The following is a 17,341-nucleotide window of genomic DNA, read 5'->3' as shown; positions in this document are numbered from 1 at the left end:
GAAAGAATGAATTAATTGGTTTCCTTATTGCCAAATTACATTAATATAATTGAGCTCTGCCATCTTATTTCCCAGTTGCATTCTCCTTGGACTTCCTTGAGAGGTTTCTATCCATATACGAGAGTACAGCAGAAAATACACACACACACACGCACACACACACACGCATGCACGCACATACCTGAGACCAACATTTACGAGAACTCATAGGAAATGGCAACCCACTCCAGTAACCTTGCCTGGAAAATCCCACGGACAGAGGAGCCTGGTAGGCTACAGTCCATGGGGTCACAAAGAGTTGGACACGACTGAGCGACTTCGCTTCACATATGCCAGGCATTGGCTGCACGCTTCCTGCACTGGAACGTTCAGAGCAGCTCTGTGAGGCTGAGACATTCATGCCTCTAGAGCAGATAAGAAAGAACGGACAAGTGTGTCAGCCATTCACCTTACCTGGGCACAGCTGGAGTCTACGCCCCGGTCTGTGTGGTCATGACCACTTTCTCTTACCTACTTCATGATCCTGACTTCTCTGAATGCTGGTCTCAAATCCAAGAGCTCCGATCCCAGACCATGCATCAGAATCCCCTGCAGAGTCCTAAGAAATACAGGTGCAGAAGCTTCACCCCAAGCCTGTGTCTGGAAGGGACATGTCTGGACATCTGTTCTCTTTTTGACAGCTCCACGTGGTCCTGGCAAAGAATGACTGGCCGTGTGCCCAGGTCACGTGGCTTGTTCAGGAGGGTCTAAGAGAGAAAACTCAAGCTTTTCGACTCTCAGAACAGTGCGCTTGCAGCCTCCTCACACTGTTCACATGCTATGGTGTGGCCAGTGGTCGGAATGGACTTTCTCCAGCCCCTAGAGGAACATCTGGACACACGCACACACGCATGCCCGTGCATGCCTGTGCATGTACACATCCCCATACATACATGCACATATCTACAAACATCTCAGCGTCAGACTCATTACCTTTCAGTCACTGGACAGATTCTCTGTTCCCATCAGGGCTCAGTGTGGACTTGAGAGGGCGGGGGATGTCCCTCCTCCAGGCGACTTGGATGGGGTTAAATGAGACAAGTCTAGGGGAGCTGAGGAAGGAATAGAAAGCCCTCCTTGACCTCCTCCAGGGCCTCCTCCCTCCTGTGGATGCTGGAGCAAGCCCACTAAATCCCCTTCCTACACATACAGTGGCCCCTGCCCAACTGGGCCAGGAGCGTGCGCAGGGATGGCTGGTTTCTATGGTACCAGTGACCGTGTAAGCAGCTTTTAAGTAGCTCTGATTTACACAGAATGAGCTGAAAAAAAAAAAAAAAAAGCTGCCACCTCTAAAAGCATTAGACAATAATTTCACCAAACAGCCTGATTCAGGGGCTCAATTAATCTGCTCTGCTCTTATCAATGGGCTTTCTGCAAATCAGGACCCAACCGCAGCATGACTGAAAGAAACGCCTCAGCAGGGAGACAGATTACATTTGCATGCCACCTGCCCATTGACAGGGCTTCTCTAAGCGGGGATAGAGAGCCCAGCATGACCACCAGAGCCAGCCCCTCCCCTTGGTACTCTGGGGCGCACTCCTTCACAACATGCTGGCATCGTGCAATGAAACTTCCCACTGCAATTCAAGAACTAGACTTCCAAACAGCAAAGGATCCTGGGAGCTGGGCTCTATTCAGACTGAGGGAGGGGCTGTCCTCTCTTTGCTGAAGGGGCTAGAGCAGACTTCCAAGCCCACAGTGAGAAGGGCTGCGATGGGACTGCCTCCAGTTGCTGCCAGATGCTATCTCAACCAGCCCAGAGCTCACTGCAAAGAGGAGAGCTGAGGTCCTCTAATCTTTAATGCCCAGGTCAAAGACAGGACTTCCCTTCCTTCTGCAGCTACCAGACAGATGCCAGCCTTCCATCACACTGACCAAGCATTAGCCACAAAGCCCAGTGAATAAGGGCTTCCCTGGTGGCTCAGATGGTAAAGAATCCACCTGCAATGCAGGAGACCCAGGTTCAATCCCTGGGTCGGGAAGATCCCCTGGAGAAGGGAATGGCTACCCACACCAGTATTCTTGCCTGGAGAATTCCACAAGACACAGCAGTGTAAGATATGCATCGGCTGCAGATTCTAGAAGCCTCTTTTCTGATATCCTCTTTCAGGGGGTGTCCTGTCCATCCCTCCCATCCCTAATCAGAGGGGTTATTAGAGGCAACAGGGTCCATGCCTCCATACAGAAGAGGAAACTGAGTATTTTCAGGAGGGAAGTTTCTCTTCAGCACTTCTGACGAGGTAAGGGCATAATTGCTTTTCGGCTCCTTAAACTTTAATTTGCCTATGAAATATCTTGAGTTCTGGTTCAAATGCAAATTGTGATTCAGAAGGTCAGAGGCTAAGCCCAAGGTTTGGTGTTTCTACCAAGCCTCCAGGTGATGCTATGATAGCTAGTTCAGAGATCATGGTTTTTTATTAACAAGGGTTGAAGTACAGAAAGGAGCCAGAACAAAGAAAGGAAAGCAGGAAGGAGGGAGGGAGAGGGGAGGCAGGGGTGGGGGAGAGGAGAAGAGAAAGAAGCCAAACGGAAGACAAAATGGAAGCAGTGCGTGTTGGCAAATCCAGTTCTCAGCTCTCTCTCCTACTGGGGATCCAGCCCTAAACTTGGACCACGTAAGAGTCTGCTCACAGGGTAAGATTTCCCCAACCTGATCAAAAATATTACCTTTTCCCAGCCAACCTAACTCACCTACATCTTGAGGTTAAGACAATGATCTTTGTGCTAAGATACTAGTCCATCCTTTGCAGTAAGAGTCCCTACAAAAGGTGCAAAATTGTCAAAGGCAGAACATTTTAACCCATTCTCATCTTAAGAGACACACTGTAGATTTCCTAGTAGCATCCAGAGAAATAGGTGTAAGAATCTTGGATTTGGAGTCAGACCTAGAGGCTAGTCCCAGCTCTGCCTGAAATCTTGCACAAGTCCCTATTGTTCATTTATTAAATATTTAGTAATCACCTACTAAGTGCTGGACATTGTTCTAGGTGTGGGGGAGATAGCTGTGAACGAAAGAGGTGAAGCCCTAGTTCTTAATGAGCTGAAAGTCTAATAGAGGAAGACACAAGATAATAAATATATAACGTGTCTACGGTAGATTGCTCTGGTTCTGGAGAAAAATAAAGCAGAGCATGGAGACATAAAAGAATGGACTGTTCTTTTATATAGGATGGTCAGAAAAAGTGCCTTTGATAAAGGGGCATCTGAGCAGAGGCGGGAAGGAGCTACGTCAATATCTGGGGAAGACATTCCAGGCAGCAGGTGCAAGGGCCCTGAGGCTAGGCTTCATTATCTATAAAATAAAGAGGTAAGACAACAGGGTCTTTGTGACATGGTTCTGAGGTTCCAGAGTCTTCCAGTCAAGAGCAGGAGGGGTTTTGGAGGTGGGGGGAAATGACCTGCGCTGTGCAAATGGGCCAGGGTGGTGAAACCTCCAGGCTATCTCAATAGCCTCCTCCTTTTTTACAGTCTTTCCAACTCTGTTTCTAGGAGCAAATCACCTAGTTGTTTTTAAGAAACAAAAATAATCTGTCCTGTTAAGGGAGAGATATTTTGAAACCACTGAATGGATTTTTTCCTTCCCAGCTTTTATTTTTTATTGATACATCTCTTCTCCTTCCAGTTCTAAAATAAGCACCCTGTCTGCCCATGCACTAATCCAAAGGCAACACAGTGCAGATGGCGAGGGCCTGGGGAGAGCCAGGCGGAGGTCGCTTGGAAGGCACCAGACCCAGAGAAAAGACACCAAGACAGCCTGGCCAGCCTGGCCTCACCCATGGCCTGCTTCCTCCAACTCCAGGTGACGAGACATTCTTAAAAACAGCAATGGAATGTGGCGAGAGCTGGCATTTGCAAATGACAAATTTCTGACCAAATTCCAGTTCTCTGGAATGGAAAACCAGCAGCTTCCTGTTACAAAATGTACCAACAGTTCATGCCTAATACATGGGTGTGGGCAATGCATATACTTCAAATCTAAATTTGGCTAAAAATGTAACAAAGCCGGCATATTTTTAGCCAGGTAAACATTTCTAGGGACTAGGTCAAATTTATACTGGTTTCTGTTCTGCAATCCAGAGAAGAAATGATTCCAAATGAGTGAGAAGCAGGGACCCAAGGGGAAAGCCACCCCCAGGCAATTGGGAGTCACTGACTCCTAGTGACCATCTCCAGTTTGTGAGAGCTTCCCAGGACAAAATAGTTTGTCCTTTCCCACTAGAGTTGTGTGTGTGCTAGCTAAGTCACTTCAGTTATCTCCTACTCTTTGCGACCCCATGGACTGTATCCTGCCAGGCTCCTCTGTCCATAGAAGTCTCCAGGCAAGAATACTGGAGTAGGGTGGCCATGCCCTCCTCCAGGGCATTTTCCTAACCCAGGGATTGAACCCAGGTCTCCTGCATTGCAAGCATTCTCTTCACCTACTGAGCCACCAGGGAAGCCAGCACCTTTTAAAGAACAAAGCCCCAGGCTACTTTAGGAAGGCAAGTTTTAGCTGGGTTTTACTACCTCTCGTGCTAAAGAACCTTAAACAAATTGTTTTCCATCTCTGTGCTTTCGTCTCTCCTCTGCACCCTCAACTAGAGTTAGGAGAGGCACAGAGAGAGGACCGTGCCATGGGGGAGGACGCAGGCTCTGCTAGCGTTGCTGAGTTTCAGGCCTGTTTCCTCCACTTGTAGGCAGGTGACCTTGGGCAAGTTGCTTATGCTCTACCTGCCCTGGTTCACCTGTAAAATGGAGATAATAACCAAAGTGCCTACCTCAGAGATTATTGCTTTTATAATAATTAAATGGGAAAATCCATAGAGAGTGCTTAGAAGAATGACCAGCACATAGCAAGAGCTCAGTAAGTAACACTAGATCTTATCTACCCCATAGCAGACACTTTCACACACAGTATTGCTTTGATCTGCACAGCACACTGAAGTGCTATACTTTCCCTTGGGCAACTGAGGCTTAGTGGGACTGACTTGTCCAAGTTACAGTTCAACAACTATTTACTGAGAACTTACAGTGTCCCGGGCCCTACACCAGCACGGGGAAGTTAGATGCTTGGTAAATAAATGGGGAAGTAGGCTCTTAACCTGGGTTTCTCTAACTTCCAGCCTAGGGGAGCAGGGTCTAAGATGCTGGGCAGAAAAAGCACAGATGTGAAAGCAGAGAGTTTCAAAGCTGACTCCATGTGGTCTCAGTCACATTACTGACCTTCTATGAGCCTCAAACATGAAACGGATGAAATGCCACCAGCCTTATCTCATTGTGGTGAGGCTTAAATGAGATGATGTATGGACAGTGTCCTGCCCATGGGAGGTGTTGAATGGTGGTCTGCTGCCACAATCATACCATCCACAAAGAACTCCTAGTTTTGATCCACTGAGCCAAATGCAAATGCTTTCGAATATGAGAGAATGAAAAGAACAGACTTGTGGTTGCCAGGCGGGACGGGGCTGGGAGAAAAATGGACTGGGAGTTTGGGATTAGCAGTGAAAATTATTATACATAGAGTGGATAAACAACAAGATCCAACAAGCACAAGGAACTGTATCTAATAAATATATATTTATATATATATGGCAATAAACCATAACAGAAAAGAATATGAAAAAGAAAGTATATATATATATGTATATATATAACTGTATCACTTTGCTGTACAGCAGAAATTAGCACAAGATTGTAAATCAGCTATACTTCAATAAAGTAATTTTTTAGGAAAAGAATACGTATCTTAACTACTCAGTAGATGGAGAAGGAAAGAACATAGCTTAGGGCTGGTTCCAATTCTTTAGGCCATCAGGCCCTTCAGAGCAGAACATCTGACTGCCATGAGTGAGGCGGGGAGAACACTGGGTCAGAAGATGGAGGGCCTGGATCCCAGGTTTTTGTTCTGCCCTCAGAGCTGGGTGACCACGGGCAACTCACACCCCTCTCTAGGCTGTTTCACCATTGGCAATGGAGCTATGGGAATAGATGGCCTCCAAGGTCCGCACTGGCTCAGACATCCCAAATATCTAGTTCATAGAGGCACAAATCACTAAGCAGACATCCCGAGTAAGCCTGATTCTTATAAATCTGGTTTCGTCGCCTAAATGGTATTTTTCCCTCCAGGGTTTCCTCTGTCCAGAGACAGTTAACAAGCAAAGTTCACACACTGGAAGGTCTGACAGTTCGGGGATGCTTTGTGGCCCACATACTTTGACGTCAACATGCGTCACCCCAGGTCTGAAAATAATCAAAGCAAATCAGCATGCAATGGGAACTGTCTGCAGAGCTGCCACAGGAGGACAGGAAAGAGGTCCTGCCAGCTGTCAGGCACATGGACCTGCTGGGTCGAGCAGCACGGGGGTGACTTGGGGGACAGCAGGCAGTGAGAGGAGACTGTGCCCAGACTGCAGCAAGATGCAAGCCAAAGCCAGTGGAGCTCCTCACTTGGTAAACGCAGAACCTCCAGCAACAGGCTGGGACAGGCACAGAGGCCCCGACAAGAAGGAGACAGCGGGGAGGCCACGGCCAGGGAAACGGGGAGCAGGCTCCAAGGAGCAGAGGGCTTGGAGATTTGATTTTTTTTTTAAAGCAGCACCCCAGTATGGGACTCAGGCCTCTTCCAGTTACTGGCAGAAGACAGGGGTTGCTGCTAAGTCGCTTCAGTCGTGTCCGACTCTGCGACCCCAGAGACGGCAGCCTACCAGGCTCCCCCGTCCCTGGGATTCTCCAGGCAGGAACACTGGAGTGGGTTAAGGGCACATTTTGGACTCAGAAACACCAGGTAGGAATCCTGCTACTGTTCAAACCAGCTGGGTGACCTAAAAAAGACCCCTCTCAGGCATCTCCCCACTGACCCTTCGCTTTCCTCCTTCCTGATAAATCAGGCTCAGAAAGTGAGTGTGAAGATTGAGATTGAGTGTGAAGATTGTGCGGAAATGGCACATGAGTGGTTGCTGTCACCCTTATTCCTGGAAGGCTGGTCATATCCTCTTTTCTTAACCAACTAAAACCCTTTAGAACACTTCTCAGTCCCCCTTTCAAAGTTGTTGGTGGGGGGATGTGCCAAAGCCCTCCAGAGCCCACAGTGTCCTCTCCACGGAAACTTTCCAGTCTGCTGAACCACCATGATCACATCCAGATAGACCTTCCAGTGGAGCAACCAGACAGCGCAGATGCTGTAGACATCCTCGTGTAAAGTAAACTTGTGTAAAGGAATCTGCCTCTTCCCACTACCCAGCCAGGTAAGTTTCCCCAAGACCTGGTTGGAGAGCTTTGACACTGGCTTCACCCTCTGTCTTCCATGCTTGGCCACCCATCGCCATGGGCTCGTTTCAGCTCGTACACTGACAGACAGTTCTACAGGAGCCATATGGCTGAGCCACAGCTTCGTGAACACAGCTGGTGCTCAACAGCCACTCAATCCTGTTTTTCAATTCTTCCTTTTATCTTCCCCCTCCCTTCCTTCTTTCCTTCTAGAATATGAACCAAGAACTTAATATGTGTTGATGCAGTCCGGCTGATGTAGTACCAGCAGAGATCATGAGAGTCACACCCTCAACCTTATGGAGGTCGCGGTCTGGCTAAATAACAACCATAGTTCAAGTTACAGGAGCTCAGCGCAGGCTATGGGAGCACACAGGAGACAGGCTACCTTCAGACCACGGTGGTGGCAAAGGGCTTCCTGGAGGAGGCGACACTAAGCCTGACCTTGAATGGGTAACGGATGAGAAGGGTTGAGCCAGGCAAAGGAATTCTAAGTAGTGAGAGAAAGGGGGTTAAAGCAGAGAAAGGACCTTGCTTCTGTTCAGACTCCTTGCCTTCTCCATGCCTGGATGAGTAAAATTCAACCTGGTGTTTTCATAATTTTAAAAACTTCTTCATTAAAAAGAGTCTCTTTTGTACTTTCAACCTTGGAAATGTCTTAGATTTTTACAAGAGATTATCAAATAAACTTGGACCTTATGATTTCCATAAAATTTCCACAACCATCCTCATAAAAGAAGAGGAATTAAGCCAAGATTCTCACGCTGTACCAGAATGGAGATAAGAAGTCCAGATCCCGGTGAAACAAACTTGGCCAGGCTCTTTATTGTGAGTGCACACACATATACACACACATACACTCTTACTTCACACATCCTACCTCGTATATGTTCTCATGGATATACCACAGATGTCAAGAGGATTGCACATGTATACTCTTTCGCCAAGGCTTTCTTTTTGTTTCCCAACATTTTATTTTGAAAAATTTCAAACAAAAGTTGAAAGAGTTGCACGTGTATCTAGACTCACCAGTTTTAAACATTTTATAACATTTGCTTTCTCCTTCTATCTGCACATATACTCACTTTTTTTTTTTTTTGGTCCTGAACCCATTTGGGACTTAGTTGCTGACACCCAGACACCTCACCTCTAAATACAGCAGGTATCTTCCAAGAAAATGGACATTTTCTTACATTATTTCCAAACCATTAACAACAACGGAGTAATCATGCTCAGTCACTCGGTTGTGTCCAACTCTTCGTGACCCCATGGACTGTAGCCCACCAGGCTCTTCTGTCCATGCAATTGTCCAGGCAATAATACTGGAGTGGGCGGCCATTTCCTACTCCAGGGGATCTTTCCAACCCAGGGATCAAACCCATGTCTCCCACATCTTCCCACATTGTAGGTGGATTCTTTACCCCTGAGCCACCAGGGAAGGCCCAGTGAAGTAATACTATCTGATATACAATCTGCATTCAAGCATCTCCCATTGTTTCCAAAATGGCCTTTCTAGCATTTGTGGCTTTGCTTGTCAGGGATCTCCTATTGGATTTGGTTATCACGTCTCTTTCGTCTCCTTTTCTAGAATAGTTCTCCATCTACCTTTTAATCTTCTTTTTTGTTTTTCATGGCATTGCCAGTTTGGAAGATCCCAGGCTCACTGTCCTAAAGAATGACCCATAATCTGAATTTATCTGATTGCTTCTGCAGGCCAACAATTTATCAAATACCCCATTTTTCCTCCTTCTGTCCAGAATCAGCCCTGCCAGTAACACAGTGATCACACCTTACTGGACCCTGGGGCATGAGAGCACTTGGAATTTTACAAACCCCAGAGAGGTTAAATGATATGATGAAGTAGCAAATATTTATTTAATATTGAATGAATATTTTCAATATTTCTAAACTCTGGGGCAGAGGGGAGGAGCCAGATATCATATATACCATGCCCAAAGAAATTTTATAGCAGTTTACTTTGATTCCATATTAACAACGCCTTTTCAGATTTTTTTTTTTAAGTGCTTTCACACTTGCTATTTCAGAGCCTTGACTTTGAGACCAAATAGTTAAGGGTTCAAATTTTGGTCCACCACTTAACCAGCTGTGCTACTTGGAAAAGTAGTTTAACCTCTCTCACCCTTGGTTTCCTTGAAGGGTATTAACAGTGGAAGATGATGAGGTCAGTGTCATGCATAATAATCACCTCTATTAAGTGTCACAAAAACTCTTCAAAAAAAAGAGTAGAACAAGTATCATTCTACCCATTTTATAGATGAGGCAACTGAGGCTCAAAAGAAAATGTAACTTACCGAAGGTCATGCAGCAAAGTATCTGAAGAACCAAAGTTGCTGATTCCAAGAACTGTCATTTCTGTTCTCTTGGGGAAGTAGCGTCTATCTAATGGGGTGTTGTGAGGATTAAATGAAATGATGCGTGTCCAGTGCCACGCTCTGTCAGTGCCGGTTCCCATTATTATAATCATGTTCTTGTGAGTATTTGATTTGGTTCCAAGGCTCCAAAAGAACCTCGCCATTATCTTGACCCAGCCCCCACACCTACAAACCAAAATTCGCTGGAGGTACTGAAGTTTCACTTGGAGAGAGAAAATATTCTGAGGCTGTGGGGCCATTGTTTGCAAAACACAAGAGAGGGTCTGTTTTCCTTGGGAAATGGAGCACTAAGTCATGAATCACTCTCTAGGTTCTGTGTGGGCGACTTGGGGTTCCTGCAAAAACTTTTAGCTGTCACTCACTACTGACTTGTGTGGACTGCAGCACAAAAGCCTGACCCAGTTTTGTTCCCAAAATCACATGAACCATTCTGCCTGAGACATTCCAGGAACACATTGTCCATCTCTTTGAACAATGTGACCAAGAGACAGAGTCACCATTGAATGTGGCTCTGTGGCTATTAGTAAAACACCATTGGGCACCCAGCCATGCCTTGGGGCACCTTAATGACCAACCTGATCACAAGGTTTAGCTCCCACCACAATCATGCCAGCCCTAAGGGAAGAGGGCTTTCCTTCTGCCTTCAGAACAATGAGAAGCCATTCAGAAGCCAAATCAATGGGATTGTTCCATTCTTGGTCCCGGGCAGCACAATCAGATTGGCCAGTTCCATTCAACCACCTTGACGGTACCAGTTCAGACTGGGTGTTCAAAGGAGGCTTCCCATAAGTTTGGTTTGCAGCAGATCCCTCAGCTTGGTTAGTGCTATAGAAATGGCATGTTTGGAACCAAAATGTGAAGATTTCACTTACAACTCTGGACACGACTCATTTAGAGGACACTGTTCTGAACTTACTCTTGCTCCCCATTCATCTAACAAAAGCTCCACTATGCTCTCTGCTTCCACAGTGCAAACCACCTGTTCTCCATATAGTTAACCATGCACTTGAGAGGTAGAAAGGTAGGGTAGAAAGAACATGAGCTTGCAATGAGGCAGATCTGGTTTCCAAACCTGGCTCTGACCTTGGGTAATAAAATTAGGCGATATCACATATTTTTTGCTTATTCCATACCAGGCTCTGTGTTAGCAACCTCCCAGTATTATCTCATTGGATTCTTACAGACAATGTTTAAGAATCATTGTTTCTGCTTCATAGATAAAGACACTTACATTTAGAGATGTTAACTTGCCCAAAGCCTAGATTTGAACCCAGGTCTGTCTCTCAATTAAGCCTAATCAACCATTTTAAAACTGCCTTCCAGGGACTTCTCTGGTGTTCCAGTGGCTAAGACTCCATGCTCCCAATGCAGGGGGCACAAGTTCAATCCCCAGTCAGGAAACTATATCCCACATGCCACAACTAAGAGTTCACATGCCACAGCTAAGAGTGTGTGTGCCATAACTAAAGATCCCACACGCCACAACTAAGTCCTGGAGCAGCCAAATATTAATAAAGCAATAAATATGAACAAAAATTGCCTCCAAGTGGTAACTTCCCTGGGTTTCATCTTCCTCCTATGAAATTCATGGGCCACTTTACATTTTACCCAGTTTCTTGTGCCTCATACTACATTTTATATACATAATATATATATTATATACATTATACACACACACATATATGAATATATACATATATACATATTATATACATTACACACATGTATATATACATATATATACATAATATGTATACATATATATACCTATACATATATAGATAGATAGATAGATATATACACACATAAAATCCCTGCAGAGTACTACCTGGCTTATAGCAGATGCCTCATAACTGTTCCCTTCCTTGCTGCTGAGACTGATTTTAAGAAATAAGAATCTCTTAAGCCAAATGTCCAAAATCTCACCAGGTGTTTCGGCTTTTGCAGACTGGCTTCAGGAGTGTCACTAAGGCCTAATTAAAACACCTCTCTCAAGGCTACATCTCTTACATCTTATAAATAAATAAAGTAGGACACCAAGACTTGGTTCTTCGATCTCGGTCACAGATGAAGGGAGTATGAGAAGTGGGGAGCAAATCAAGCTATTCTGAAAGCTGGAAATTGGGCTGTAATTCCTCCAGTCTGGCCTTTGATGTGTGTGTGCTTACATGTGCTTATTACTTTAAGCTGTTCCATGTGTATATATTTGTATATGTGTGTGTATTTGTGTATATACACATATCCAGAAGTTGATGTATTTATACACACACATATATACACACGTAATGATACTCTAAATGAGCCACCAGTCCCACCCTTAAAGTGTTTTCAGAAAATTAACCCGTGAAATAAGCAATAATACGTGAACTATAAACATTCTTGCATGTTGGCAGATAACCATACTACACATTCTCCTCCAAGAACTGAGGAAGAGAAGAAAGGGAATAACACAATAGCAGAAAAATGCACTAATCAAATCCATAATCAACTTTGATGATGGAGCAAGGATTCTAATCAAAACACAATGGGGCAAAGTCGCAACAGGTTGCAAGCTTGGAGCTGCATTCTCTTCCTGGGGGGCTTTGTCTGTGTCTTTTTTTTTAAACATCTAAAACACCCACAGAGGATTTCCATCACTTTTAATTACTTTTTTAAAGAAGTAAGCTGCAAGTTGAACACCAGGCTCCTAAAAACAGGAAATATCAAAGTATTATATATATATAAATATAATTTTTTCCCTCTGCAACTGCTTCTTAAAAATAGGCTAACCTCTCCTCAAATAGCTCATGAGCATTCCTTATCTGAAGGTCGGTCGGACAGGGTTTCTGAACTAACACAGAGCAGGTCTCTAAAACAATTCTTTGCACATGGTCATAATTTATACGCCATGTTAACAGAGCAGATGCTATAAATGTTCATTCTTGAGGGGAGGCCCAGGTATCCCAGCACCAGGAGGGGGACTTGGGAGGGATGTTGCAGCTGCAAAACAGTTCCTCTCTCTGGGGGTCGAGCCCCAGCGATAGATTTGCGGGAGAGATTCAAGGTGAGGAGCTTGGCGAGCTGACAGTGGCACTCCACCTAAAAGCTAGTTGCTGGCTACATCAAGTCTTTTCACACTTGATGGAGATGGAGAGCAGGCTTGCGGGAGAATGGGCCATCACTGGCTGAAATAAGTTGTTGCCTAATATAAGCCATGAGAACTGTCTCCTTTCCCCATATCACACCATGTTAGAGATTCTGAACCTTAAACTAATAATAATCACTGTCATTCCCCAAGGGTCTGCTATGAACCAGGTCTTTTATGGACACCGTCTTTCCATAACTACCCACATGCTCAGGACCACTATCAACCAGGAAGGCAACAGGCAATTCCAATTTTTCAACTGGGAAAAGCCTTTGTTCTTTGCTCATGCTCACCTTTTGAAAGGAAGATACTAAATATGAAGTCATCGCCTGTTACGTGAAGGTGTGGCTTCCCTGTGGCTACACCCCCTCCTGCTCTGCACCACTGCATGCCCTCCCTCTTCCCCACACGTTCATCACACCCCCTCTCCTCCCCTCCCAGCTATTCCTGCCCATCTCTGGAACCCACCATCTCCAGCCCCCTCCGTGAGGCTCTCTGGACTTCTCCAGCCATCGTGGCCTTTTCCTTCCTTTCAGCCCCAAACAGCCCTCTCAGCCCTCTTGGTGTTGTGCCCTGATGTCTTCAGTACATCAGTTCTACCTCCCATCTAGACTATAAGACCTCCAAGGCCCAGACCATGTCTAATATACCCTCTACCTCCACCGGAACATGAAAGGAGGAGGCAGCTATGAAGATGGGGAAGACCACCAGCCTGCAATCCAGACCACCCACAGCTGGACTCCCTGCTTGCCACCCTGGAGTCGGATGACCTGGAGAGAGTCACTCAACCTTGCTGAGCCCTGTTTACTCCTCCAGCTCAGTGGCTAGAGTGGTGGTCTTATAAGTCAGGGCCTGTGAGTAACCGGAAAGTCCCTATGATCTTCTCTCTATAGCATGCTGATTAAGAACAGGAAGTCCAGAACCAGGCTGTCCAAGTTCTAATTCTACTCCTGCTATTCATGGGGTCACTAACCCAGCCTTTGCCTCAGTTTCCCAAGTGTAAAATGAGAATGATAACACGTCTCATTGGATTGTTGTAAGAATCAAATGAGGTCTTTTAGAACAATTCCTGGCACATCAGAAGTGCTATGTGATGACTTGCCATTGTTATATTACGGTTGTTGAAGATGTTACATGAAATTATTGTCATAGGAAGTCATATCTGCTTTAAGTGTTACCGTGAGGATGAAATGAGATCATACGAAGAGAGCCTGGCACGTCAGGCACTTCCCTCACCTTCCCACCATGCCTGGTACTATATTAGGTATGTGACAGATGTTCTGTAAACCCTTGTGAACTGAATGATACCTTCTCAAGGGCTTGACAGAATAAGCTATGCCTTTTCTCACTGAGAGGCTATTAGATCTACATTCAACAATGCCCCATCTCTTGGTTTAGCAATATAAATGGCTCATTTTATTAAGTGTTTCCTATTTGCCAGACACTGGGCTTTACATATCTTACTTATATACATATATAAATATGTATCTATGATGTATGTATATGCATATATATAGACAGGTGTATATGGCACTTTGCAAATGTTATTTTTCTTAAGCCTCTCACAATTTGTGTGGTTGTTAAATGTCCATTGTTACAGATGGGAACACTGAGGCCCAGAGAGGTTAATGAACTAGGTCACCAGCTTGTACATGGTAAAGGCAGGACACCTGGGATATCCACCTGACTTTAAAGCCTGTGCTACTGACCACTGCACAGCCCAGCCTAGTAAAAGCCTCTGAGTAACAAAGGGAGTCAAATGCCCCAAGATATCATTTGCCACTTAACTCCTCATCTCCGGAGGATCTTCTAGTGACAAACATCAGGTTTTGAATTCGGGACTACCAAGCCTGACCCTGTCCTCAGGCTGCATGGAGAGGCCTTCCTGGATGGTGCACAGGCAATATGTCAGGCCCAGAGGGAGAAGACTTGTCCAAAGAGGAAAACCCCTTTTGCCACTGATTCTCTGATGCCAGGGCGAGGCCATGAGAACAAGGATCTGCATCTGCACAAAGAAGAACTGCCAGGAAGCCCGACTGTGAATGAAAACAAAGGGGGAGGCAGGCTGTCAAAACCAGGTAGCCCACTGGAAAGTCCACCCAAACCACCCTCGTGGTCAGTACACAGGGCCCCCTTGAGGGCAAGGGAGGTGGGGTGGGGGCAGACAAGGGACTGTGGGCTGTGGGCAGGGGACAGAAGGAAAGCCTTGAGGGAACGGGACCACATGAGCCCCTCTGGCAGCAGCTAAAGATCATTTTTTCCAGGAAACAGGGTGATGAATCACCTTTTCAGAGCCTGCCCATCGAAAGCCCTCCAACCCTGTGTGTTAAGTGAAAGGTCAAATGGACAGCGGTAGAACAGCTGCCTGGTCACAATGATCACAGAGTCCACTTTGCCCTCATTCCTCAGGCCCTCTTCATCAGGATGGAGGGTGTGTGTCACCGCTCTGGCCTCCCGCATCCACTCCATCACACCCCACCACACCCCATCAGCCCTGCCTCCAAGGATGGAGGGGACACCCTCACAAGAGCGCACCCCCCCAGGCTCACTCCTGTTTCAGAGACCACTGAACAAATCCTGTGATGAACAGCAGAAAAAGAGCTCAGAGCACAAAACCCTATAGCAGAGACAGGCCCAGTAGCATTGGGGGTAAATCTTGCCTTCCTCCCACACGCCATCACTCAAACCTGTCAGCTTCCAAAAATGTTTAGCAAGTGCAGCAGCAAGGGGCATGCTTATCAGCCTGGTGTGGGAACGTAATCTGCTTTGAGGGCCTTCTCCAGCCCAGAGTTCCAAAAGTCTGCTTACAATTAGCTTCCAGCTTCAGTTCCTCCATCAGAAAGGCTAGGAATGTGTTGAGTTCTAGCCTCTGATCAGAGAAAGCTCTAGGAGAAGGTGGAGACAGGGTCAGCAGAGATTAAGTGCCAAAAAGGTCAGCTGGTCTGTTGCCACTTCCCTGACACCAGCCCCACACTACCTCCCCCGCTGGCTTTCCGCCTCTCCTGACTGGGACAGTCACATCCGTCAGGTCGGCCTGTCCCCAAAAGTCCCTGCTGACTAACTGCCAAGAAAATACAGCGTGCCCCTGCTCCCTCCTACCAGGAGAGGGAGGGGGGAAAAAAGGAGCAGTGAGGGCAGGAAGCCAGGAGAACCGGATTGGCCCTTGCTGATTTCCTTAAAAGAGATTGCATGGCTAGGGCCTGTCACCCAGCCGAACTGGGTGATGCGAGCTCGGTCTGGAAAGGTAGAAGTCATCAATTTTGTTCAAGCCACCCCCACACCCGCACCCCCCCCCCCCCCCAGTCACCCGGGCTACCGGCACCGGGATCTACTACCCAGGAAGGAGGGGCTTAGCTTCGGGCCGCCATTCCGAGGCAGCCACCCCCGCCCCATCGCTACAGCCAGCCGAGACGCTAGGAGTCTCCAGTTGCTTGCCTCCGCCGGTGCACCGGGCACTCCTACCGCAGTCCTAGCACCGTGCCTGGAATGCTGTCAGACCGAAGGATGGGGCAGGCCCGAGTATCTCCAAGCCGAGGGGGGCCGGTACACTGCCACCCCTAGACCTCTTTTCCTGGACCTTGCAGCCAGGCCAGGGGGGAGTGGAGCCCAACGAGGTCTCGGACCATTCCTCGGCAGGGACAGAATCTCTGCAGAACCGACAGACACACAGCCGCTGCAGCAGACACTGTCTTCTTGGGGCCAAGCCCCTCGACATGCAGAACTTGACATTTCCAGTGTGGCACATGGTTTTTTGAGGACACCCTGATCGTGCCCCACCCCACCGCGCCCCCAAGAAGGAACCCGCAGGCAGCCAGCATCCAGATCTCGCAGAGCTCCTTAAGGCAAACCTCGGTCACCCGGGCCACACCCACTGACCAGCTCACTCTCCGAGCGCAACCCCCAATCTGCTGGCCTAAGTGGCACGGTCCCCTTCTCAGCCCACAGGGTACCCCTTTCCCCTCTCCAGCCGTGTCAACTTCCACCCTCAAAAAAATATTCACCCTTCCCCGCAGAACAGTGCCCCAGGCACACAGCACCTCTCACCTGGGTATCGAACCCGTTCTCCACGGAGCCGCTCATCCGCAGCGGGAGCCCCTCCCCCGCCAGCTCCTGCAGCCCCTGCGATTTCAAGGGGATCTGGCTAGGGTAGGCGGTCTTGCTCACCTCCACCTTGCTTCCCAACTTGAGATAGCAAGGCTGGGGGCCCGCCCGGGCTGGGGGCACGTGCAGGATGGGCGCGGCGCTGTGCACGGGTTTGGGCAGTCCCGACTTCATTTTGGAGGCCACCAGGATGGCCGGCATCTTCTCCCGGGGCTTCGGCTTTCCCAGCACGTCCCTGGAAGCGGCGGCGGAGGCGACCGCTAAAGGCAGCGCGGGCAGCAGAGCAGGCGCCGGCCTTCGGCCCGAGAGGCGCCCACCACCAGCCGAGGGAAAGAGGAAAAAAGAAAAAATCCCCGGGTTCGGGGATCTCGGAGCAATCGGTCGAGCTGGCCTTGGCGGTGCGAGAACCCGGCGGAGGACTGATCGCGCGGCGCTCAGC

General features: G+C 47.5%; 1 protein-coding gene across 1 annotated transcript in view; it reads right to left on the bottom strand.

Annotated features, from left to right (window-relative positions):
* Positions 1 to 17,103, bottom strand: part of NAV2 (neuron navigator 2) — a 421,834-nt gene extending 404,731 nt beyond the window's left edge. Inside the window, exon 1 of the mRNA XM_068977628.1 lies at positions 16,846 to 17,103. Within this exon, the coding sequence (XP_068833729.1) occupies positions 16,846 to 17,103 (258 nt within the window). The remainder of the gene's footprint in view (positions 1 to 16,845) is intronic.
* Between the last annotated feature and the right edge of the window lie 238 nt (positions 17,104 to 17,341).

The sequence above is a fragment of the Capricornis sumatraensis genome, chromosome 8, assembly GCF_032405125.1.
Source record: "Capricornis sumatraensis isolate serow.1 chromosome 8, serow.2, whole genome shotgun sequence".
NCBI classification, from domain to species: domain Eukaryota; kingdom Metazoa; phylum Chordata; class Mammalia; order Artiodactyla; family Bovidae; genus Capricornis; species Capricornis sumatraensis.
The sequence above is the reverse complement of the archived record's forward strand: the minus strand, read 5'-3'. Positions and strand labels throughout refer to the sequence as shown.